Genomic DNA, 23,573 nt, shown 5'->3' on the forward strand with positions numbered 1-23,573 from the left:
TTTTCTTCATTTTTCATTGAATAGTGTTTTTCCCCGCAATGATGATATATTTTAGATGAGGATATAGGCATGATATAGATGGATCAGAGTGGTTTTACTCAAAACTATAGGATGTGTGTAATTCGTAAGTGAAATGTTACCTCTACAAATGTGAAGAAATAATCCACTAAGTGTAGGATTAATGGAATCTTGACACAAACAGTATACCTTCTGGTTGTGATGCTGTATTCAAGACCATCAATAGCATCAACTTACTGAACATGCACAGTTAATACTTTTAACAGACTACTTTTCTAATTTAAAGATCATGAATTACAGAATGTGAAGATTCCACCTACTTATTCTAGCTTTTATTCTTACAGATTTTCAGGGGGTTCCCTGCTTTAGTCAATAAAACTTTTTTTTGAGCATTTTAAATTAAATTCTAGGCAAGGATTTTACATTAACATCCAACAGGTGATTAACTCCAAGTAGATTTGTTCAGTTTTATAACAGGTATTAGACTGATCATTTGAAGTGTAACTTGTTCTTCATTAAGAAAAATGGAAGAATAGAGAAGTTTGGCTTAGAATAGACAACTATTGTTACATAGATTGCATTATTTTAATTAATCTTATATGTTGTAATAGAATTTTATTTCCTTGAGTAACAATTTGTGGTATTTCTCTAGTAAATTTTGAATAACTTATATTTAAATTTTTGGTGAAAAATGTTCTATTTCCAGTTACTTTTTTTTTCTAAATCTTAGCTCACTTATATTTGTCCTGTCATTCTTTTTTAAATGTATTTGCCTGTATATACTGATGGTTGGATTTTTAACATCAAAGTGTGCAGTAAACCTGGTTTTTCTTCCTTTCTTTGCATGCATCTGTCAGCCTAGTGATTTAAGGAAACATCGTAGAAAGGTAAATTTTCGTGATGTAACGTGCCTTTGTTTCTCTGTGAAGAGTGTCTGTCACTGTATATACATGCGCACCGAGGGCAGGTAATGACACTGTTAGAAATAGGTCCTTGGTGGTTCCACAGAACCCATGATGGGCATAAGCGTTGGCCTTCCTCCCACCTGGTTGCCTTTCAGTCGCTGCTTTCATGTTTATAACAAACGTGGTGTTTGACTATTAAAGCAGAAACATGGATCTTAGGTCTGAGAAAAACCAGTTTTAATCATCACAGCTGGCAGCAGTTAGTAAGCTCTTACTATATGCCAGGCTCTGTGCTCCATGCTTACGAGTCTGTCATCTGATCCGCACACACACCCTGGGAGACATGGGTTACTGTTGTTAGCCCCATTTTACAGACTTGGGAACTGAGGCTTGGAGAGGTGTCACGCACTGTGCCCACAGTCGCACAGTCAGGAAACAGTGCAGTACGATCTGTCAGGTTTCAAAGCCTGGACACTTGGCCACGTCGCCCTCCAGCCTCCCTTTTCCCAGATGCTCTCGGCTCCCTTGCAGCATCCCTGCCAGGGGGGTCAGGGCCTCTTCTCCATATAGATGACCATGAATTGGGTCTTCCTGTTCTCAGAGGATGGAACCAAATGACTTCCTCGTGATTGTCACGCTGTGCACCAGTCTGTACCCCTCCCAAACCTGTGTGCTCACGCACTCGGACAGCCCTTCAGGTGGTCAGTGGTGTGAGCCTTCCCTTGTGCAGAGTAGCCTGGCGATTTAGGGACCTCGTGTGGTGACATTCCAGCTCTGTCGCTGCATGGTGTGTGGCCTGGCTGTGCTCCTCACCCTCTTAGTGCCCGGCTCTGCTCTCCTGTGAAATAAAGACAGTGACAGAAAGCGTGCTCTTGGGAGGCCATGGGCTGTGCGTGTCTGCGCACAGGCCACAGTTGGTGAAGAGCTTACACTAGTGACAGGCACAGAGCACACCTCCCGTCCTGCTGGCTCATACTTCACTTTTCTTGCTAGCAAGGCTTTCACTGAAGGAAGTGGTGTGCTGATCTGTCTCCGGGCAGGACAGCCTGATGGGAACTTGGGCTCACTGACGGGCTCCTTTGTATTCAAGACTGTCAATGTCACCCTAACTGGTTTGGCTCAGTGGATAGAGCGTCGGCCTGCGGACTCAAGGGTCCCAGGTTCGATTCCAGTCAAGGGCATGTACCTTGGTTGCGGGCACATACCCAGTGGGGAGTGTGCAGGAGGCAGCTGATCGATGTTTCTCTCTCATCGATGTTTCTAACTTTCTATTCCTGCCCCTTCCTCTCTGTAAAAAATCAATAAAATATATGAGAAAAAAAAAAGACTGTCGATGTCATCAACTTACCAAACATGCAGTACCTAAAGAATAGAGAAGTTTGGCTTAGAATAGACAACTATTAGGACTCTTTGATACATAGATTGCATTATTTTAATTAATCTTATAGGTTGTAATAGAATTTTATTTCCCTGAATAATCGTAGTGTTTCTCTAGTAAATTTTGAATAATTTACTTTTTTTTTTTATTATTATGATTTCAGAGAGGAAGTGAGAGGGAGAGAGAGAGAGAGAGAAGCATCAATGGTGAGAGAGAATCATTGATCGGCTGCCTCCTGCACACCCTCTACTGGGGATCGAGCCCACAACCTATGCATGTGCCCTTGACCGGAATCAAACCTGGGACCCTTCTGTCCACAGGCTGATGCTCTATCCACTGAGCCAAACCAGCCAGGGCTGAATAACTTAAAAATTTTTGGTGAAAAAATGTTCTATTTCCAGTTATTTTTTTTCTTCTAAATCTTAGCTCACTTATATTTGTCCTGTCATGACTGCCCTGGGGTGGTTGTGAGGATGCAACCAGGTGTGTGTGCGGAGTGCCTGGCGCCATGCAGATGCGGCCGATGGGTATGCAATGGCGCCTTTTTACTCCCCAGTGTCCTTGGATATGCCCAGACTATTTCCCAGCTCCACGGAGCCTCCCCTTGTCAAGTCTGAAATGGCACGTAGACTCTAGTCCAGCATGGGGAGCACCTTCCAGTAGGAGCACAGAGGGAGAGGGCCGGCCAGGCCACGTGGGGTGAGCCGGGAGATGTCCTTAGCAACGGGCTCATGTCAACTGGGCTTTGAACGAGGGGCGGCCTTTGCTTGGGCAGTTGCTGGTCTTCATGGAGTTTACAGTCAGTTCAGCCACAAGGGTCGCTCCCCATCCTGTTTTTTGTTGTTGGGTTTTCACAAATCATTCTTTTAACCTGCATCTGAGATCTACCCCTAAGTTTCACAGTGATAGGTTTAGCCATTGTAGCCTGTGGTCTGATGGTTGGGAATGAGGAGAGGATGCAGAATTGTCCAGCTGTTGCTGATGGTTATGTCTTGAATGAGCTTAGCTCTGTTCTGCACTAATTCACTTGGTCATCACCGAGCCTCTGGGATGCAGTGGATCGATATTTTGTACACAGTATCATTTTTAAAAAGGCGTACGTTGGCTGCTAAAGTCTCTTTGTGCACACAAGTGCTTGCGAGGCGCAGTTCGTGATGTCCAGCCCTGCCCTAACCATGAAACTCAAATATGTACATGAGTCCTGAGGGTCCATCCGCTCCCCATGCTGTTGCCATCACCCTGCTTCCCATACTCACATCCTGGCACACCTAGAATCTTCAAGACCACGGAGACTATCTTTTAGTGAAAACTTAGGATTATTTCCTCTAAGCCAGAGTGAACACATTGTTTTTCAACCGCATATAATGTTTCAGTTATGACACCCAATCTAAACATTATTGAGAAACACGGGCCAGACACACGTGTGGGGGTGGAGGAGTTGGTTACCTTCTCACTTGTTTAACTGTTTGTTACAGACTCCAGTAATTTGAATCATTATTTGAAATGGTACTGGGTCATGGTACAAGCTGTTTCTTTTTCTTCCTTCTAAACAAAAAGGTCTGGATAGTTTTGCCCAAAAGGGTTCTGCCCTTGCTGGCATTTCTTTTGAAGGGCACCGGATCCACACATTCTCCCCGCTCCCCGCTGGGGAGAGCGAATGCCGCCTGGTCCGTGGTGATGTGGTCCAGGTCTCTGCCATCCCATCAGTGGCTGTCCCCATGGTGTCCTAGGACTCTAGGCTGCGTGGAGGCTCGGGAACAGGAGTGTCCCTGTGTCCCGCCAGGGCCCACATTCACCCGAGTGCAGCAGCTGGGGACTGGGGCCAGGCTCTGAGCTGTGCGCTTGGTGGTCCGCAGCCCTGTGTCTTTGTGAACAAGACCTGCCTTTAAAATGGCATTAGCCCGAGACCGCTTTGTACTCGGACAAAAGCAGAGCCAGTAGATTTTCAAATAAGTGTATGATTGTAATTTAAAGCCTGTGTGATTTTTTATTTTTTTGGTCAAGTCTGTTGTTAACTAAGTTTACACTTCTCTCCACCCCTCAGTTGCCAGCTTCCCGAGAAGAGGTACGAGATGACAAGACAACGATAAAATGTGAAACATCCCCCCCTCCCTCCCCGAGGTCCCTGCGCTTGGACAGGCTGCACAAAGGAGCCCTGCACACGGTCAGCCACGAAGACATCCGGGACCTCAGGAAGTAAGGAGGCACAGTCTATAGGAAGTAAGGGGAGGGGCGGAGCCAGTCACCATGGAAACATACTTGTCTGAATTTTCAGCATTAAGCTATTTTTTTTTAAGAAAGACCATTCTCCTTCCCTCTATTTTTTTTAATGTCTTTTTTTTTTTTTTTTTTTTTTTTTTTTAAATATTTTTATTGATTTCAGAGAGGAAGGGAGAGGGGAAGAGAGAGAGAAATTTCAATGATGAGAGAGAATCATTGATCAGCTGCCTCCTGCATGCCCCCCACTGGGAATCAAGCGTGCGACCCGGGCATGTCCCTTGACTGGGAATCGAACCGTGACCTCCTGATTCATAGGTTGATAGTCAACCATTGAGCCACACCAGCCAGTCAAGCTATTGATTTTGTTTTGTTAATTCTCACCCAAGGATATTTTTCCATTGTTTGTATGTTTGTTTGCTTTAGAGAGAGTGGAAGGGAGGGAGGGAAGGGGAGAGCGAGAGAAACATGGATGTGAGAGAGACACATCGATTGGTCGCACATGCACCCAGATTGGGTGGGGGACAAACCTGCAGGCCAAGGCTCTGACCACTTGACAACACTGGCCAAGGCTCTTGATCTTTCCTTGTTTAAAAAAGTCAGAACAATGTTTTTAAAGAAAAACTGGCTAATTCAGTAGCGTTTATTGAAATGGTGTACTCAGCATGCCCTGGAGCTGCGGTGATGCCACGGGTGCAGGCGTGGTTGGTAGAGGCAGTGCGGGAAGACAGACTTAGGCCAGACCCACCATTTTAGGAAAACCTCATTTCTTCAGACTCCACAAATCAACTGGTTTGAGAACAAACGTTCTATTCTTGTGGGAGCGTTTGCTCCGCACATGGCATGTTTCTGGTGGTCACCCCTGTAAAGCAGTCGGTGGCTTTCAGGGGCCCCTGTACCTTTGAGCTGCGGGACTTCACTTGTCCTTCCTGCTCCCGGGCGTCTGCCCTCAGGAGCCCAGTGAGACAGCCCTGCAGCTGGTTACTCTTGCTCTTTCCACGGCCAGGACAGTTGCACTCGGGGAGGCTGAGGGAGCTGCAGAGAGTGGGGACTGCCGTGTCACTAGCTGAGAGGTGACCTGGGTGGGGCCGGTCATGCCCTCTGGAGCCCCGCCTTCCTTGGAAGGAGTCTCCCAGGCCCAGAAGAACCTCGGCCTCCCAGAAACAGGTCTCTGTCGGGAGACACGGGAGCCCAAGCTTCCTGGTATGTGTGTTCTGTGAAGTAGGTGTCGCAGAAGAGACGGAGATGTTTGTGGTGAAGTTTGAGAGCGGGTATTAAAAACATGGAGAGTTCTGGTTCCTGTGACAAGGGCACTTGTTAAAGATCATTTTCTGTCCCCAAAGCTCGACAGGCTCACAGGATGGCCCGGTGAGCAACCCCAGCAGCAGTAACAGTAGCCAGGACTCGCTCCACAAAGCCCCCAAGAAGAAGGGCATCAAGTCCTCCATCGGCCGCTTGTTTGGCAAGAAGGAAAAGATGCGCCCTGGGCACATTGGCAAGGAGGCGCTGGGACAAGGTCGGTGTGCTCAGCAAACCGCCAGCCGTGAGGGTAGGGTCTGCCGGGTGTGCCTGCTGTGTGCCCCATCCACCCTGCGTGGGGTCTGCCTTACCAGCTGGGTGTTCTCCTGGGGCCTAGGCCAGGGACAGGTACATTTTCTCCGTGCGTACCTACAAACCAGAGAGCCACGGTAACATGTCTTTGCCCGAATAGCAGCTTCTTGTGGAAGTAAGCGGTTTCCTTCTCTGGGCATCTGTGTGACGTCATAAGCAGCCTATAGAGTTTTTCACTCTACCTGCTCACACTGTCCACCTGTTGATGAAACCATCTAAGGTGCCCATATTGATCTCCTCTCTTTCAACCACTCTGCTTCCTCGTAGCTGGCATTTCAGAGACAGAAAACGCATCTCAAGATGCCTTGGGACTTAGCAAATTGGGAGGACAGGCTGAGAAAAATCGCAAACTTCAGAAAAAGTAAGTGTTTTATTGTCCAACTTACTGAATAGTTTTTTTATTGTGCCTGATTTTTACCTAATGTTTATTTATTAAATGTGTCCTTCATTCTGCAAGGAGACGATGCTGTAGAGATGGAGGAGTCAGTCAGCATTTCCTCCTCCAGGCATTCTTTGTAGTTTGTAGCAATCCAGCAATAAGTGGGCGATGTGGGAGATTAAAGGAGTGATGGGCATGCACTCTTACACTTCGGAGCAGTTACGGAGAGAATGCTGTCCACGTATTTTATGTATGTGTATAGTAGGGACTCTGATTTTGAGTGTCTTGTTATTTGCAGGCACGAGCTGCTCGAGGAAGCACGGAGACAAGGTCTACCTTTTGCACAATGGGACGGGCCCACTGTGGTCGTGTGGCTGGAGGTACGCCGCCTCCTCCTCGGGGGTGAGGGTGTTAACGGGTGAGCGTGTGATTCCCATCAGACTCTAAGCCTAACGCGGCCTTGACACTTCCTGTCTCTAGCTCTGGGTGGGGATGCCGGCCTGGTATGTGGCCGCGTGCCGAGCCAACGTGAAGAGCGGGGCCATCATGTCGGCCCTGTCGGACACGGAGATCCAGCGGGAGATTGGCATCAGCAACCCTCTGCACCGGCTGAAGCTGCGGCTGGCCATCCAGGAGATCATGTCCCTGACCAGCCCGTCGGCCCCACCCACGTCCAGGACGGTACGTGTCCGTCCCCTGCTTCCTTAGAAATACACTCACGGTTCCAGTTTAAGATTTTAGCATTCAGAAACACTACAGCTTCTTATGTGACAGTTGGTGGTTAAAACACACTTTATGAAAAGCTTTTACAGCAGCTTTGCCATTGTAATACAGAAGGAGTTTGAAATGTAGAAAAGTGGTGATCACATTTACATAGAAATTTATGAAAAGTGAAGGGAAAACTTAGATCCCCAGTTGCATGATAACTTGTGTTTCTCTACCGATGTATTCGGCCTGCGGGTGCTGCTCACTGGGGGCTGGAGCCCCTGGGAGCGCGGGTGTAGGCAGTCCTGACCCAGCAGGTGCGCCAGCATGGTCTGTTCAGTTTCCCCCACGGGGAGACCTTGAACATCCTTCAAAGCGTGCTGGTTGAAAAGTTAAAAACATACCTCAGGGGCACATGCTCAGTAACAGGGTCCAGGCAGCTCTGGCATTGGCTCCGGGCCTCTCTGCTCTGAGTCTGCTCTGGAGAGAAGACCTGGTCAGGCCCCTCAGAGCCACATAGACACTCGTCTGAGTGGAGGCCAAGGCCCGATTTGGACGCATAGCCGCTCCTCACAGTGAGTCAAGAACGCGTGTGTTGGTTTTGTTTCGTAGGGAAGGCAGGTGAACAGCGCCCCTGTCTCAGCTGCTGCCCAGATGCTCTTGTCCTGTGGGCTTGTCCCAGTTCACCTCAGTGGCCTTTCTAGAAAGGAAGGGGCCAGTGGTTCCCCAGTGTTTCATAAACTCCTGACAAAGACAGCTCCTGAGTGGGCAGTGAGAGCACACCTCCCTTGGGGGAGCCTTCCCTGCACCTCAAGACCAGGGCAGCTGTTCCCTGAGGATCCCGGGGCTAGGGCCTGTTCCTAGGCCAGCTGAGGGGAGGGAGCCATTCTGTGGACACAGCCCTGCTCCCAGCCTCCTGGTGCCCCCACACGAGGTTGTCCAGGTGGGAGGCCACTCTCAGCGGGCCCCTGCCGAGGACCGTCTTCCCATAACGGAAGCCTGCTTTTGTGCTGTCGGTCAGACTGCGCTCAATCTGTTGAATCGACAGTCAGTCACAGCTCTCAGGAGTACGACCTGTTTCCTCTGTGCCTGTCACGAACCTCAGGTGGTAAGCGTGGCAGGTACACCTGGAAGGCGTGGGCTGCTCTCCTGCTGTTGACAGCACAGTGTCAGTGAGGTGTGGCTACTCTGTAAACGGGGAGAGCTGGTGGTAACATGTACTTCCATGTGGACATCTAACATGAAGGTGAAAAGGACACCCTTTGCATCGCCTGCTCTTACGTGCCTGTGGCTTACATGTCTGCCACCTTTCCTTCTTGTCACTGCTCCCCTTATCCTGGATGGGTGTGGTCATGGGGTCACCCTAGACCACAGGAAATGTCTGGTTAACGCACGAAGAGATGGAGACGCTCACCGCCACGCCACGCACGGTCAGTCCCGCCCGGGCTCCTGTCCCTCAGGGCATCCCGTTCAGAGCAGGGACAAGGTGTCCTCCACATCATATTGTTCCCGATACATATTTCTTTTAGGTCTGGGTTAAATGTGTGCAATAGAATTCGTATTTTATCTTCTTTTAGATTTTTTTGGTCATGAACTTAAAGTTGGTAGACCAGCTCTGTTTAGAATAGATTGAATTTCTTTCTCTTGAGGGGAGACCTCAGTTTAGCCCCCACTGTGAGGGCCAGACCCGAGTTTCCTCCTCAGTGGGTGCGCTGGGCATGGACGCCTGCTCCTTGCATGCAAGAGGGCGTGTGGGTCGTGCATGCGTTCTGCATGATGCTTGTGCTGTTTGAGCTCTCCCTTGGTGAAGCTGCACTGCCCGCGTTCACTGTTTTGCGTTCCTAAGCTCACAGTACTAACCGTATGTGTATGTTCTCTTGCATCCCTAACCACGTAACATCAGGAGGATGAGGAGGGAAGCTGGGCTCAGGTTGGAGACTTTCTATAATCTATTCTTCACTATATGTACAGCAACAAAAAGAATTGGCGTATGAAAACTTGTAATTTACTTTTCTTGACATTTTTAACATCTTAATTTAATCATAATAATGTTAATGATTTGAAAGCATCAGTCAAAGCCAAGTATAGGATTCAAGAGTGCAGAGAGGATGTCTCATGGACAATTTTGAACATTTCTCAGCTTTCTCGTAGGGACACAGTGGTTCACTCTCATGAACATAGATCACTTTGCATGACGTGCGGCCTTTATGCAAAGTCCTGTGGACTCAGCAGCTCCTGAGATTAGATATTTCAGTCCCCAATAGGGTCACTGTAGTTATAAGATCTGCTGATGGGAAAACCCTTCTGATAAATTAACAACACAAGTAGGTTCAGAGGCTCACCTCTGAGTCTGTGTGGGTACTTTCTTACACTGTGTGAGCTAACTCACAGCTTTCCTCCTATGGAAACCTCATTTCAGCCTCTTCTCGCTTAGTGTACATCTGGATTTTCAACTTCCCGGTTCTTCAGCTCCAGCGAGCTTTGTCCCAGCTGGTTTGCAGCTGTGCTAGCAGTGGCTTCCCTCCTGAGTCCACCAGCACTGCCGTGTGCTGTGCATTTCAGCAGCACCTTAGAGCCGGGAGGTGTGGGCAGGCCTTTTCTCCCGAGGCCTCCTTAAAGGCATTGCGCACGGATCTGGAGATTGTGTATCTGAAAAACAATAATTTTAAATGAGAATTTTCCTAATTACAGTTGATGGTTGACACTCCTGTTTCTCCTATTGGTCCCCTTAAAATAAAGCCAGTTACATCAACTTCCTAAACAAAAGAGGGGAGCTTGAGCAGGATTCCCTGAGCTCCCCGCCCCCACCTACGGGCTGGCTGCTTCTCAGGTAAATGCCCTGTCAACCTTCACAGGGTCACTAGTGACCACTAGAATTAAAAAGGGTGCGTTTCATAGTTCCTTACATGTCACTGAACTTTATAGTGAGAAGCAGAGCTCTGCCATAGGAAATCCCTGCATCAGAGGCACGACGTATAAATTAAATAAGCTGAACACTTGCTCTTTGCTGTGGAAATGTAAGCAGGGCGAGCTGTGCTGATGACGCCAGAATTAGCCAGCATGCGGTCTTCGGCGTGAGCCAAGGCCACTGGGCTTTTAGATGAGAGGAAGGGGAGGCGGGTCCGGGTGCTGCCAAGCGCAGAAGTCGTTCGGTGCCCACCCCATGCCGCCCCACGGCGGCAGCTCTGCAGCTGGGAAAGTTCAAGGTGCCCATGGGCACTGGGGGAAGAACATGTCAAGATGCAGCCATTAGGCAGGCAGCATCAGTGTGTCCACCCGTGAGACTGCTGCTTCCAGACGCAGCAGGGGACAGGACGGCCCTGGGCCCTCCCAGCACCCCGTTCTACAGAGCTCAAAGGTCTGAATTGAATTTGTGATCATTCCAATGATGGGAAGACAGACCCTGTGCTGTGGCTGTCTCCTGTCGCCCACATTCTCTGACCAGGAGACCCTGCTGCGTGCGTTTCTCAGAAGCCCGTGATGGCGGCCCAGGAGATGTGGGTCTCCCTGGGATGAGCCGGTACTCCCAGGAGCTCACATCACTGACCAGGAGGAAGTAACTAGACTAGAGTGAGTAGATGAGAATAAGGAGGGTTCTGCTTCCATAGAATTTTCTGTTTAGAAGTTTCTTTGCATTTTGTGTCAATTTAAGAATTACATACTCAGCAAGCAAGAAAGCAGTACCAGATATCCATGCTCTAAGTGTCTGTGAGATGAAAGTGAGGCTTGAAAGACTGAGAAAAACATGATATTGTGACAGTGCCCAAAAAAGTCTTTATTTCTCACTCATGGTTGTTTAGAGCAAATAGTAAAACTTTTCTGTTAGAATTTGAGCATTCTTGTTGGAGTTGGAGTCATTCCTTTCAGCTTGGTTGGAATAAATAATAGCTTAGAGACCATATTTTCAAAACAACATGGTGGGAGGTAGAGTTGCTGTGTCCAGGGATCCGTGCAGCATCCTGTGGGTTAGTTTGGTCTTGGGCTGAAGAACCCCAGTGTCTCTCTCTGACGTGTGTCACATACTGCACACAATGTGCTCCTTTCTTCTCGGGACAAAGCTTGCACCTGTTCTGTTAGATTTACCCAAGGCGTCGTGGCGATTCATGGCATTGTGAATGGCATTTCTAAAATTTCCGTTTCCAGTTCGTTTCTAGTGTTTGGAAATACAGTTCATTTTCATATCTTTACCTTGTATCCTGCAACTTGACTGGACTCTTTAGTTGTAACGACTGTCTTGTAGATTCATTTCTGGGCTTGTTAGGTCTCCTACCAATAAAGATGTTCTCTTCTCACCAGTTACATGCTTGATTGTCACAGTGGCTAGGAGCTGCCACACAGCTTTGCATAACGTCTTTACTCTGTCCTGACCAGGGGAGGAGCGTGTAGTCTTCCCCGTGGAGGGGTGTCAGCGCTGTGTGTTTGGTAGAGGCCCTTCATCAGATCGAGGCGGGTTCCTCCACTCTGAGAACGCTGAGACTCCCCTAAAGGAATGGTGAATTTTGTCAAATGCCTCCCCTCATCTTTCAGATGTGGTTTTTCTTTTCAGTCCATTAATATGGTGAATTTCATTGATTTTCAAATGTTGGCCCAAATTTAAGTTCTCGAGAAAAACCCCACTTGTCCTATTTCATGACTTAATATATTACTGATTTGCTGTGCTAATGTTTTACATGGAGTTTTGCATCTGTGTCTCTGAGGGATATTGGTCTGTAGTTTTCTTGTAATACATTCATTTGTCTGGGTTCAATGTCAGGACAATGCTGGCCTCGTAGAATGAGTTAGGCATTTCTTCTTCACTTTTTTGAAATTGTCTATAGAATTCCTCTTTTTTCATAAATGTTAGGTAGGATTCACCTGTGAAGCCATTTAGGACAGAGATTTTGGTTGTGAAAAGGTTTGTAACTACAAAAAAGTTCTAATAGATAGAGGTCATACACTTCTTACTCAGTGGCTTTCATAGATTGTCTGAGTTGCTTAAAGTTATTCACAATTTTCCCTTATTCTTTCAATGTCTATAGGATATGAACCTTTATCCCCTTTCATTCTTAATATTGGTAATGTCTTTTGTTTTGTTTTGTTTTAGTACTCTGGTGAAGGGTCCAGTGGTTCTCAACCTTCCTAATGCCGCGGCCCTTTAATACAGTTCCTCATGTTGTGGTGACCCCCAACCATAAAATTATTTTCGTTGCTACTTCATAACTGTAATTTTGCTACTGTTGTGAATCATAATGTAAATATCTGATATGCAGGCTGTATTTTCAGGGGTCGCGGATAGACAATTTTATTGATAGTTATGAAGAAACAGATTTTAGTTTTATTTTATTTTTAATTATTTTTCTGGTTTCTGTTTCATTGGTTTCTGCTCTTTTTCTTTTCTTCGTTCTGCTTCATTTCCTTCCTTCTGATTTCATTTGTTCTTTTCAAGGTTTTTCAGGTAGAATCTTAGATTATTGATTTGTGACCTTTCCTCAATTATATCATAAGTATTTATACTATTAATTTCCCTCAAGGCACTGCTTTAGCTGTGTCCCATACTTTTTGAATATATTGTGTTTTCACTCATTCAGTTTAATACATTTTCTCATTCCTCTTATGATTTCTTCTTTGACACATGGGTTATTAGAAGTATGCTGCTTTCCAAATATTCAGGAGTTTTCATTTACCTTTTTATTATCGATTTCTAATTTAATTCTTTTGAGGTCAGAGCACATTTTATGATTTCATTCTCTGTGTGTAAATTGAGCTCTGTCTGTCGTGAAGAATGCTCCATATGCCCTTGTAGCTGTGGAGTGCGCTGTGACATGCCCATTAGGTCGGGGGCTTGGTACTGGAGGCATCCACGGCCTGAGGTAGAGGGTGATGAACTGAGAGTGGGCCTGTGTGTGTGTCTATTTTTCCTTTCAGACCCATCAGCTCTTTTATCTATTCTTTTAAAACAATTTTATTCACTTTTCTAACTGATTTTGAAATTAACAGGTTTTAAGAAAATTTAGGAAGCAAAGTATTAAAATTAAAGCCAGTGGAGATTACTTAATGAGTACAGGTGGGTAGGTCCTTCAAACTTGTTCATGAGTCATGGTCATTCTTTGGTTTTATGTTATTACACATAAAACGTATTCCAGAAAGATAACATGTAGTCAGTTACAGTTCTGTTGTAGTTCCGTAAATAGATTCAATTTATAAACACAAATGAGTCATAGATTTTTATTAGTATAATTCCTTTTGTATAAAGTTTTACTAACATTTTAAGGTAGTTAACAGGAGAGCAAATGGTTTTGAAATTATAAAGGAGAATGATGTACTTAGTGTTCAGCCTTTGGGAATGTCATAGACTGAACATCCCGTGTAAAGATTATTGAAACTGTTCTTGTGACCTCTTTCCTGGTTTTTTCTGAACTGATTGTACTCAATTATTGAAAGCAGACGCTGGCGTACGGGGACATGAACCACGAGTGGATCGGCAACGAGTGGCTGCCCAGCCTGGGCCTCCCGCAGTACCGCAGCTACTTCATGGAGTGCCTGGTGGACGCGCGCATGCTGGACCACCTGACCAAGAAGGACCTGCGGGGGCAGCTGAAGATGGTCGACAGCTTCCACAGGCACGTCGTTGCCAGAGTGCTTATTGCTTGGCTGACTCGTGACTGTTGCCATTTCTTTCTTTTTTATTTATTTATAATTTTTATTATTTTTTTTTAATAAATAGAAACAGTTTCCAGTGCGGAATTATGTGCCTGCGAAGGTTAAATTATGACCGAAAAGAACTGGAAAGGAAAAGAGAAGAAAGCCAGAATGAAGTAAAAGGCTAGTACCTCATGTCTAATTGATTTAGCATGTCTCTGCTTCCCATATTTAAAAAAATCAGGAAAGGCTCTGAGTGGGGAAGATGAGCCTGGAGTCATCACAGAGAGGGTGAGAGAAGAGGGCTTTTCAAGGTCTCGCTGCGGCCGGAGAAGCTTGTGCATCCTTAGTCTGTGGTTGGGTGCATCGAGGTGTGCGTTCTCCCTCTGACTCAGCCTTTCCTGTTGGGGGGACATAGGTACCTTCCCACTACTTTCAGGACCACTGAGCAGGGTGGGCAAGAGCCCGCTCTTCACTCACCTGATGGAGGTGTGAATGCTGCTCTGGCCACTGACTCAAGAACTTGAGCCACAGAACAGAGCAGGTGGTCCTGCTCCCAGGGCGGGGGGAACGGTGCGGGGCTACCATTCCAGCTGAGCCTGGAGGCTGGCATGGGAGCTTCCTATGGCAAGGAAGGCAAAGGCGTTTCTGATAGAAAACAGGTGGGGCCCGACTGGCGTGGCTCAGTGGTTGAGCGTCGACCTGTGAACCAGGAGGTCACAGTTTGATTCCCGGTTGGGGCACATGCCTGAGTTGTGGGCTTGAACCCCAGTGTGGGACGTGTCATCACTGATGTTTCAATCTCTCTCTCCCTCTCCCTTCCTCTCTGAAATCAATAAAAACATATTTAAAAAAAGAAAAAGAAAACAGGTAGGGAAGTGTGAGAAGATGCAGATGTTGGACCGGGAGACCAGAATGCTTTTCTTTGTGGGTTAATTTATTTAATCCTTCCCATGGCTCTGTAAATGCTGCTGTCCCCAACTCTCACTAAGAAAGAAATGGAAGATGAACGTGTTTTGGGGGTGATGGCCCATTGGAAGAATAGTCTAGTTGTGTTTGAGTTGATGTGACTCATGAGAACAACTGTAAGCCCGCGCTCACACTGTGTGTGTGTGTGTGTGTGTGTTGTCCTTTATCCAGAAAGGGGCTTTAGAAATTAAATGTGTAAATCTGTCTCGTCGTTTTTTCTATTCATTTTAAATCTTTTTACAATTGACAAAAGCTGTCTTTGAAAGCAGTGATGATCATCTGTATGTATTTTAGGTATTTTTAGAGCGAATTTAATAATTTATTGCTTTGCATAATGTAAGATCTTCTGCTGCCCCCCCCCCCCCCCCAAATTCCTAGTATCCTAGTATTCTGGAGAATATCTTTACGTTTCTCTCTTTTAAAAGTGGGACAAGAAAAATGGCTTCAGGATCATAAGCAGGAAGTTTGTGTTGAGTGAGCAAGGCATGCATGTTGGTGCCAACTCCTGTGATGGGAGGAACGTGTTTCAAGTATTCTCAAGTCTGTGTGTGAGTCGAGTTGGCACCTGGTGAGCACTCAGATTCCTGTCTGTCCTTTTGCTTCCGATCCCTGGTCAGTGAGTGGCTGGTGCACACTCAGCAGTGTTTCCTGGCCCATGGAGCTTTGGCTGAGGCAGGCACTGAAGGATCAGGGCCCATGCAGGAGCCCTGGTCCTGGGTTCGGGGGACACATGAGGCAGACGGCCTTCTGAAGTCACTTGCGTCCTGTTGTTCCCTGCAGATGTGCTTGTTTGGAGCAACGATCGCGTGATTCGCTGGGTCCTGTCTATTGGTCTAAAAGAATACGCAAACAACCTCCTGGAGAGCGGGGTGCACGGGGCACTCATGGCCTTAGATGAAACCTTCGATTTCAACGTGCTGGCCCTCCTACTGCAGATCCCCACGCAGAACACCCAGGTAACGCCCGCCCGGCCTCACTCAGTCCATGTCCCCTCGGCTCTCCTGACCAGGACCTTCAGCGAGTTACCTAAATGGAGACACAGCTTAAACCCTCCAGCAGCGCAGAAGCTCTTTCCCTACCTAACCCGGATGTGGCAGTTCAGATCAGCAAGGCTTGGTTCTTCATTATTTGTGTCCTCTTTCCATGTCCTGCTGCATGAGTCTTAACGATAAAATAATGGGAAGTTTTCATTCAGGTCCATATGCTCATGAAAGTCGCATCCATATCCAACCTTACGTGGAAGAGAAATACCTTCCATACCTTCCACGTGCCGGACGGACAGAGGGCGGTCGTTTCTGTGCGCTGCCGCCTGCCTGGTCCTTTCTGACTCGCGGGCTCATTTGAGAGCCAGGACATTCTTATTCCTCTGAGAGGATGCATGTGCTTTGCCAGGACTCCGCCTCCACCCATGGCGCTCCCCTGGCTGCACCACCCACACACCCTTCCCACTGCAGTTCCTAGAAGCCCGTCTGGGAACCCCACAGGAAAACCCTGATTTGGGTCACTGTCATGGCTCAAGGCAATCGGAGCTTTTTCAAAGGTTTTTTATTTATTTTGTTTTAATTTTTATCTTTATTGTCGAAAATATAGCGGCTGTCTCCCTTTCCCCCTCCCTCCCTTCAAAGGTTTTTAAACTGTTGGTTGAAAGAACAGCTGTGCTGTGCTGACCCCTCCCTCCCAAGTGAGATTGAAGTCGAGTGTTTTATCCTTTCAGGCTCGCACTGTCCTGGAGAGAGAGTTTAACAACCTCTTGGTCGTGGGCACCGACAGGCGGTTCAGTGAAGTAAGTTCCAGCCTAATGACTTCAGTAGACTCGTGGCGGGTAGGCTGTGTCTCTGCTAAGTGTGGCGATGTGTTTACTTTAAGTTAAGCTTTGTTCTTAAAACTTTAGGAACAAATGAGCTATTAAGAAACTAATATTTTCAGTAAGATAGGTTGTTTTTTGTTATTTAACTTTTGATAACCCTCAAAAATGTTCATAAAACATTGGTTGTAGCCTAGGAATGGAGTCTATAAGCTGTGTGTTGGGACCATTTGGGGGACTGTTTCGGAAGTACGTTAAACATAAAAAATGTTAATTTCTCCTTAAACCATGACTCACTGATTCCCGCACTGTTATTACTCTCGTCTTCGGGTCTGAAGGAAACTTGAGTTTGAAGCACTTGCTGGCTCCACCCCAGCATAAGGCAGAATCCTTACAGCTTGGTGGCTATTTTTAAGACAAAGAGACGTCCTCTTGCATAGTTAGGAAGTGATTTTTGCAAGATCAGAAGTGACTCGTGGTGGTGGAGGGGAGGAGCGTCACCCAGGCGGCCAGGACAGTGCAGATTTCTGCCCGTTAGGCCCCGGTGCCAGTGCTGCCCACCACCTCAGTCAGGTTCCCAGCCGGTCCCCGAGGCATGTGGGCGTCAGGAACGGGCGGGATGCATGTGAAGGAGAGTGTGGCCGCGAGTCCAGCCATCATTTCGAAGGGCTGAAAACCACTATTTCCTTGTCTTTATTTTACAGTCATTTTGTATTCTGTCCTTTACTTTCCAGGACGATGATAAGACCTTTAGGAGAGCACCTTCTTGGAGAAAAAAATTTAGACCAAAGGACGTTCGTGGCTTAGCTGCTGGATCAGCAGAGACTCTCCCTGCAAACTTCCGGGTCACCTCCTCCCTGTCCTCGCCCTCCGTGCCACCCAAGAAGATGCAGCTGGACGGTACGTGGACGCTTGGTGGCTGGAGTGTGGGTAGTGATGGAGCACGGCCTGTTTAATCTGTTACGAGGCATTTCAGTACTGTTGCATGCCCCGGCTTAAATGTTTTAGAATTAATCCTAACATCTGTTTATAAAAGTTTAACAATAGGAAATGTTTTATTTATGTTCGTGTCTGGTTGAATATTCATATTCTTCCAACGCATGATGCTAAGCACTGCGTGTCCTCCGTGTAGATGGACATCCATGTGTGTGAAGACGTGGGCATGACAGGCAGCACTAGAATGCTCTGTAGCAGCTGTGTGGTGGCTCTCAGCCCACAGCACTTACTCCCAGGACCTCTCTCCACACTGGGCAACGGCCAAGTCCACCTAACAGCAGTCTGCACCCTGGGAGGGCTCCTTTTCTGTTCTTCCCTGTCCCTGCTGGGACCCGTCCACGACACTACCTGTCACAGAAGGATGGAGACCTTGCGGGCCTGGGGAGTCATCCCCAGACGGGAGCCGGTCCTGCTGACTACGCTGCCCCTGCAGTCCTGGTCTCAAATCAGGCCTCGGACAGCCACTGTGCTCTGCCCGCTCGACAGCAGGCACTGCGCCTGCTTCCCCATCTGTGACATGGTCGTGCAGCGGTCCTCCTCATCGGCCTGATGCGATGGCCAGAGGAGTGATCCCCATAAAGCTCTCAGTGTGTGGCCGGCACAAGTCAGTATTCATGCTCCTGTGACAGGTGGCTCTTCTCGTTTCTGAAGTGGGGGCCCTAGGGAAGTTAGAAAGGGCACGATGTGGTTTTACTGTTTTTCATGTTACTAGCCCTTCCCATAAGTGGGTTTAGAAGTTTTGTCTCACTTGCCTATGTAAAAATCAGAGAAAAGTGCATTTATATAAATAAGGCCTTTGCTAAGCTGGACACTTTTAGTGAGGATGGCTTGTAGGGAACATTGTTATTATTTTTTATTTTGTCAGTAGGGAGAGAGAAACATAGATGTTAGGCACATCAATCTGGTGCCTTCCGTATGTGCCCTGACCAGGGATCGAGTCCATCACCTCTCGACGTGCGGGATGGCGCTCCAGCCAACCGAGCCGCGGGCCAGGCTGCAGGGCAGCCTTCCTGTTAGAAAGCGACGTCTCTCTAAGTAATATGCTTATCGGGGGAAGCCAGGAGCTTCTTAAACAGTCACATTTTTCTTTAAAGGAGCACGCAGATAATTTTCATAAGTTTTAATTTGGCCTTTGACTTATTAAACAGCCTGGGTGCTTTCTTATTTTCCTCATTACACCTTTTCCTTAATAACAGCAATATTGAGATTAGAGTTTAGATGAATTAAAACTATTTCTAGAAAAGATATAGGGAGCATGTTATATGGGAAGACGACTTTCTACCCTGTATGGTAACTAAGGCATAAACCTGATTAAATGGGCTGTTTTAATGGCTGTTGAAACGAGGGCGTGTAAGATGAATTGCAGCAGGTTTGCTGGCACTTGGAATTGGAAGGATTTATAAGCTTGTCCATTCTCTGCAGCAGCACCAGCTGTCTTAGCATCCTTCCTGGAACCTTAGCAGAATGTTACTAATGTGTTCCTGGTGGAAAACCAAAAATGTGTAATTGGGAACCTTGACTATTTGCTACATACTTTTGAACATTTCTTAGATTTGCAAGGAAGAACTGGGGCTTATCTCTTGGGCCATGCAGTGTGCTTCTTAACCAAAAAGTCCGTGGTGTGCACTGTTTCCCAGGGAAACTGACAGTGGCTTCAGGTCCTTCGATAAGTCATTGTCCTCTAGCCACCCCCCGAAACCACGCCCCTGGGCCCCTTCCTGCCCTGAGGCCTCCCTGGGGAGCAGCCCGTCCTTCGGCAGGCGGGACGGAGAGGGTGCTGGGAGGTGGGCATTGGACTCTGGCCTCCCCCCCCCAGTGGACTGGTAACAGCTCATTCACTGCTGGGCTTTCCCCGCCTCCTTACAGATGCAGCGTTTAGGGTGGAAAGGAAAATCCAGTTGCTCTCTTTTCTGGACGCTTAAGGAGAAAGTCATGACGTTAAGTAGGCGTGCACATAGATGTACGTGGTGAAATTGTCACCGATGCAGCGACGCTGTTTGGGGGTTAACTTGCAGTGACTGCAGGGCTGCTTGGGAGACGCAGACACTTAGGGGCACTGCAGTTGGTGACACGTAGATTCCTTGGCCCATCACGTCCCCCTCTGGAAGGCTCCCTGGGACCCTCATGGTCGCGGTGGCAGGTGTGCAAGCGTGTGTGCCAGTGCCCTCGTGTGACGCCCACACTAACTGCACGCTGTGTTTGCATGCTTCTTCCCGGGGCGTCGCGCAGGCAGTGTGTCAGGAGCGCAGAGGCTGGATTCCGCCACAGTCAGGACTTACTCCTGCTGACGCCTCCTGTGGTGAGTAGAGCAGCATCCTGCAGCCGGTGCTGAGGCGGCTCAGGCCTGGAGAGCCCACTCCAGGCCCTTAAACCTGGAGAGGCGCGGCCTCAGCGCCACGGAGGTGGCTTTGGTGCTGTGTGCTTGCCGTTGGCCACGGGAGCCAGCATGTCCCCATTCTTTAAGGGAGCAGTGTACTCCCGCTGTCTCTAAACCTAAGAAAGCTGGCTTCTTCTAAGTGTCTGCTAACGTCCTTTTCGGAGTGGGGAGGCAGAACACAGCAGAAAAGAGGAACCCGGCTCTTAGCTGGCGGTGGTTCAGAGTGCCAGGCACTGGTCCCTGCACACCGTGCGTGTGCCGGCGTGGCCCCAGGTCTTGGTGCTAGCTGGCTGTCACACACATTCCTGGTGACAAGCCCTAAAGAATTGTTTCATGACTCTATACCGTGCTGTGACACTTGCTGATAGCCTTTCAATGTAGAGACTGGTTTTAAAAACAGAATTGCATGGCCATCACCAAGATCAGTTCCTGAGGGACATACCCTTGCTGGGGGCGGGGGGCTGGGTGGGCAGCCCTTGTCACCACTCTGAGGGCTGGATGGAGGGGCTCTGTTCGGTTGTCATCTCTCAGCCGGATTATTTGATTGGTTTTGTCACTTTTTTTAATATACTTTTATTGATTTTATCTTTAAATATATTTTTATTGATTTTAGAGAGGAAGGGAGAGGGAGAGATTGAAACCTCAATGATGAGAGAGAACCACTGATTGGCTGCCTCCTGCACACCCTAATGGGGATTGAGCCACAACCCAGGCATGTGCCCTGACCAGGAATCAACCATGGCCTCCTGGTTCATAGGTCAGTGTTCAACCACTGAACCACACTGACCAGGCTGCTTTTATTGATTTTAGAGAGAGATCTGTGTGAGAGAGAAACATCAGTCACTGCCTCCTGCACGCCCCCTACTGGGGATCGAGCTTGAAACTGGGCAAATGCCCTGACTGGGGACCAAGTCGGCGGCCTTTTGGTGCACAGGACGACGCTCCATCAACTGAGCCACACTGATCGGGGCTTGTCATCTTTTTTTAAAATTCACAACTTTTAGACGTGTGCCAAAATAAAGTCAGTCAAGAAATTGTCTCATTGATACACGCAGTCCTTGGTGTTTTATCCAAATTCTTGAGCAGCTGGAATGCAGGCTGTGGGAAGGCGGGAGCCCGGGGGTGGGGCATGGAGGGCAGTGCCTCCCGTGGATGGTCTCAAGGCTGCCTTTCTGTTTCGTTTGCAGCTTACCCACACTACTTCTACAGGTGACTCTGCAGCCGTGAGCCCTGCAGAGACGGCCTTTTAGAACTCGATGGACTCTTCCGTCTGTCAATACTTGTTATATGGACCTGAGATATTTTATTACAGAGTTTTTAATCAGTGAAAATTTCACAAGTACCATAAAGAAAATATTTTAGAATCTAATGTTTCTTATATTTATGTAAACTTATGCCTTCATTTATACAGTTACTTACTTTTTCATGTGTTATCTGGGCTATAAATGTCCTATCAGACCAAGTCATGTCCCTATGTCTAATTTTAGTCTCTTCAACGAATGTACTGTAATGCTTGTATGTAAAAATCCTGTGAACAAATGTAGGGCTTTTGTAAATTATGCATTTACTGTAATTATCACTGTTTAATTTTTTGATAATAAGCCACAGCAAAGAAAAGACTTTCACTGGGTCCGTGAAGTTGGCCCGACACCGTGCGGTGGCCTCTCCGAGCTGCACAACAATCCCTGTGAAATAGGCAGGCGTTTCCAGCAGTCCCTGTTGGAGTTGAATGACTGACCTTGCTATACTTTTCCTAGCAAGAAATGCTTCCTTCTGCTGCGAGAATATGCCTGGGTTAGACATTTGGACTGAAAGGACGAATCAGAACACTACGAACTCCTGGGCCCGGCTCAGTGCTTTGTAGCCTCGTCTCTGTGGACTGGAGACGTCTTCGGTGACGGCCAGAGCCGTGAGCTGGGGACAGCTCTCTGCTGGACAAGAAAAAGCAGGTGGGGAGCCTCCGGCTCTGCCCCGGGAAGGCACCGGCACCCCCACACGAGGACCAATCACGGCGGCCACACGCACATCGCAGAGACGTGGGTGCAGAGATGACGCACGGGCTCCTGAGAATAATGCTGCGCAACTAATAAAGGCCTTATTTTTCTTACTTAGAACATCGTTTTACATTTGTTTGTAAACTTGTTTAAAGAATGGACCCAGTCGTGCATTTTTTAGGTTTGATGATGTAGCCATTTTGGACGGTCTGAGTAGCCAGGGGCCCTTTTTTAATGGCACGTGGCACAGCCAGCAGGGGCTGCGTGCGGATCACGGTGCATTATTTATTCTGCAGCCGCTGCGGAGACAGAAGATGGCGTGTCCCGACATTCGCTCTCGGCTCCAAGCGACTTGGACAGTTGGCTGTGGCCCTTCTGTTTTTCTAGTAACCCTTTGTGAACGTCCCTATTATGTAACAGTATGTACAGTCCACTTTGGAACTCTTTTTATCACAGTGTTATTTATTGCTTTCTTTCAATAAAGCATTTCCCACTGCCAGTGGGCGTGGGTGGCCTGCCCTGTGCGCCTCAGCTCTGGGCCTTGTCCTCCCTTGGAAAACTATGACGGAAGCCAGTGGGGAGGCTCAGGAGTCATCCGAAGGGGGGCCAGGCGGTCCCTGCCCTTGCCCTGGAGGCCGAGATGACCTCGCCCGTCCTCAGGGGAACCAGTACTGGGAGGACCAGGGCACAGGGGACTGAAGCAGAGTGGAAATGTGGGCTCGTGTCAACAGTCCGCAGGCCCAGACCCGAACAGACAAAGCCCCGGCCCAAAGGGCAGAGCCTGGCCCAGCCCCGAACAGCTGGAGCCAGTCCCAAAGGGCAGTAAGTACCTGGGGCCGCAGAGCTTGTGCTCCGTTAAGGAATGTTTTCCTTCATTGATTCCTTATAGGAGTCGAGAGACAGGCTCCACTCTCCCAGAGCTGAGCTGAGCGTAGCCCCAAAGAGCCCAGCCTAGCTCCCAAGAGCCCGGCGCAGCCCTGAAGTGCCCGGCGCAGCCCTGAGCACGCTCTGCTCCTCCAGCAGCCCCAGGGAGCCAGCCTGTGTCGGAGCGATTTGCACAGGCGCATCCCCCTCGACAGTCAGTGGCCCTCTCAACCTCCGGCTAAGGCCCACTGGGCTCACTTAGGGGTCCTTTCCTGGAAGGCAGTCTTGAGGAGACCAGGGCTTCCCCATGGCCCGGTCAATTTGATGGTCATGGACTCTGGACTCTTAAAGGGATCTGATCCTTTTGAACAGCGGTCACCAACCAGCGGTCCGCAGACCACTGTGGTCCGCGACTGCTGCTTTTGAATGTTGCACGGCCCTAGAAATAATCCCTTCTGAGGAAAGGATTTTTGCTCCTGATTACAGGAACACTATGGAAGGTTTGAAACTGTGTGTTTATTAAGCCGGGTAAAGCTGGTGTACACAGAAATCAAACCAATCCACAGCAGCTGCTGCTCTCGGACAGGCCCATGATGGGAAGTCAGAAGAAATGGGGGGGGAGGGGTTTGGAATGAATGCTCAGACCATTCAGACTCACGGTAGGTTGTCACTGCCAACACAAGCACACAGCCTGTGATGTGTCAATGTACTGCATGACATCACTAAAGACTGATCTAG

At 48.1% G+C, this 23,573-nt stretch overlaps 1 protein-coding gene across 10 annotated transcripts in view; it reads left to right on the plus strand.

The window, feature by feature from the left end:
• Positions 1 to 22,488, plus strand: part of PPFIA1 (protein tyrosine phosphatase, receptor type, f polypeptide (PTPRF), interacting protein (liprin), alpha 1) — a 54,300-nt gene extending 31,812 nt beyond the window's left edge. For 2 of the 10 annotated variants that reach the window (XM_014538139.1, XM_014538134.1), the window contains 15 exons: positions 876 to 905; positions 4,346 to 4,497; positions 5,862 to 6,034; positions 6,397 to 6,490; positions 6,807 to 6,888; positions 6,989 to 7,189; positions 8,581 to 8,643; positions 9,117 to 9,143; positions 13,634 to 13,812; positions 13,917 to 14,014; positions 15,581 to 15,756; positions 16,515 to 16,583; positions 17,339 to 17,504; positions 19,830 to 19,899; positions 21,165 to 22,488. In XM_014538139.1, coding sequence (XP_014393625.1) covers positions 876 to 905; positions 4,346 to 4,497; positions 5,862 to 6,034; positions 6,397 to 6,490; positions 6,807 to 6,888; positions 6,989 to 7,189; positions 8,581 to 8,643; positions 9,117 to 9,143; positions 13,634 to 13,812; positions 13,917 to 14,014; positions 15,581 to 15,756; positions 16,515 to 16,583; positions 17,339 to 17,504; positions 19,830 to 19,888 — 1,569 coding nt within the window. In that variant the 3' untranslated portion in view covers positions 19,889 to 19,899; positions 21,165 to 22,488. Of the gene's footprint in view, positions 1 to 875; positions 906 to 4,345; positions 4,498 to 5,861; positions 6,035 to 6,396; positions 6,491 to 6,806; positions 6,889 to 6,988; positions 7,190 to 8,580; positions 8,644 to 9,116; positions 9,144 to 13,633; positions 13,813 to 13,916; positions 14,015 to 15,580; positions 15,757 to 16,514; positions 16,584 to 17,338; positions 17,505 to 19,829; positions 19,902 to 21,164 lie in introns of those variants that run through there. The other 8 variants (XM_014538137.1, XM_014538143.1, XM_014538135.1 and 5 more) reach the window with 7 other exon arrangements.
• Positions 22,489 to 23,573: the final 1,085 nt, after the last annotated feature.

The sequence above is a fragment of the Myotis brandtii genome, unplaced genomic scaffold, assembly GCF_000412655.1.
Source record: "Myotis brandtii unplaced genomic scaffold, ASM41265v1 scaffold187, whole genome shotgun sequence".
Taxonomy (NCBI): domain Eukaryota; kingdom Metazoa; phylum Chordata; class Mammalia; order Chiroptera; family Vespertilionidae; genus Myotis; species Myotis brandtii.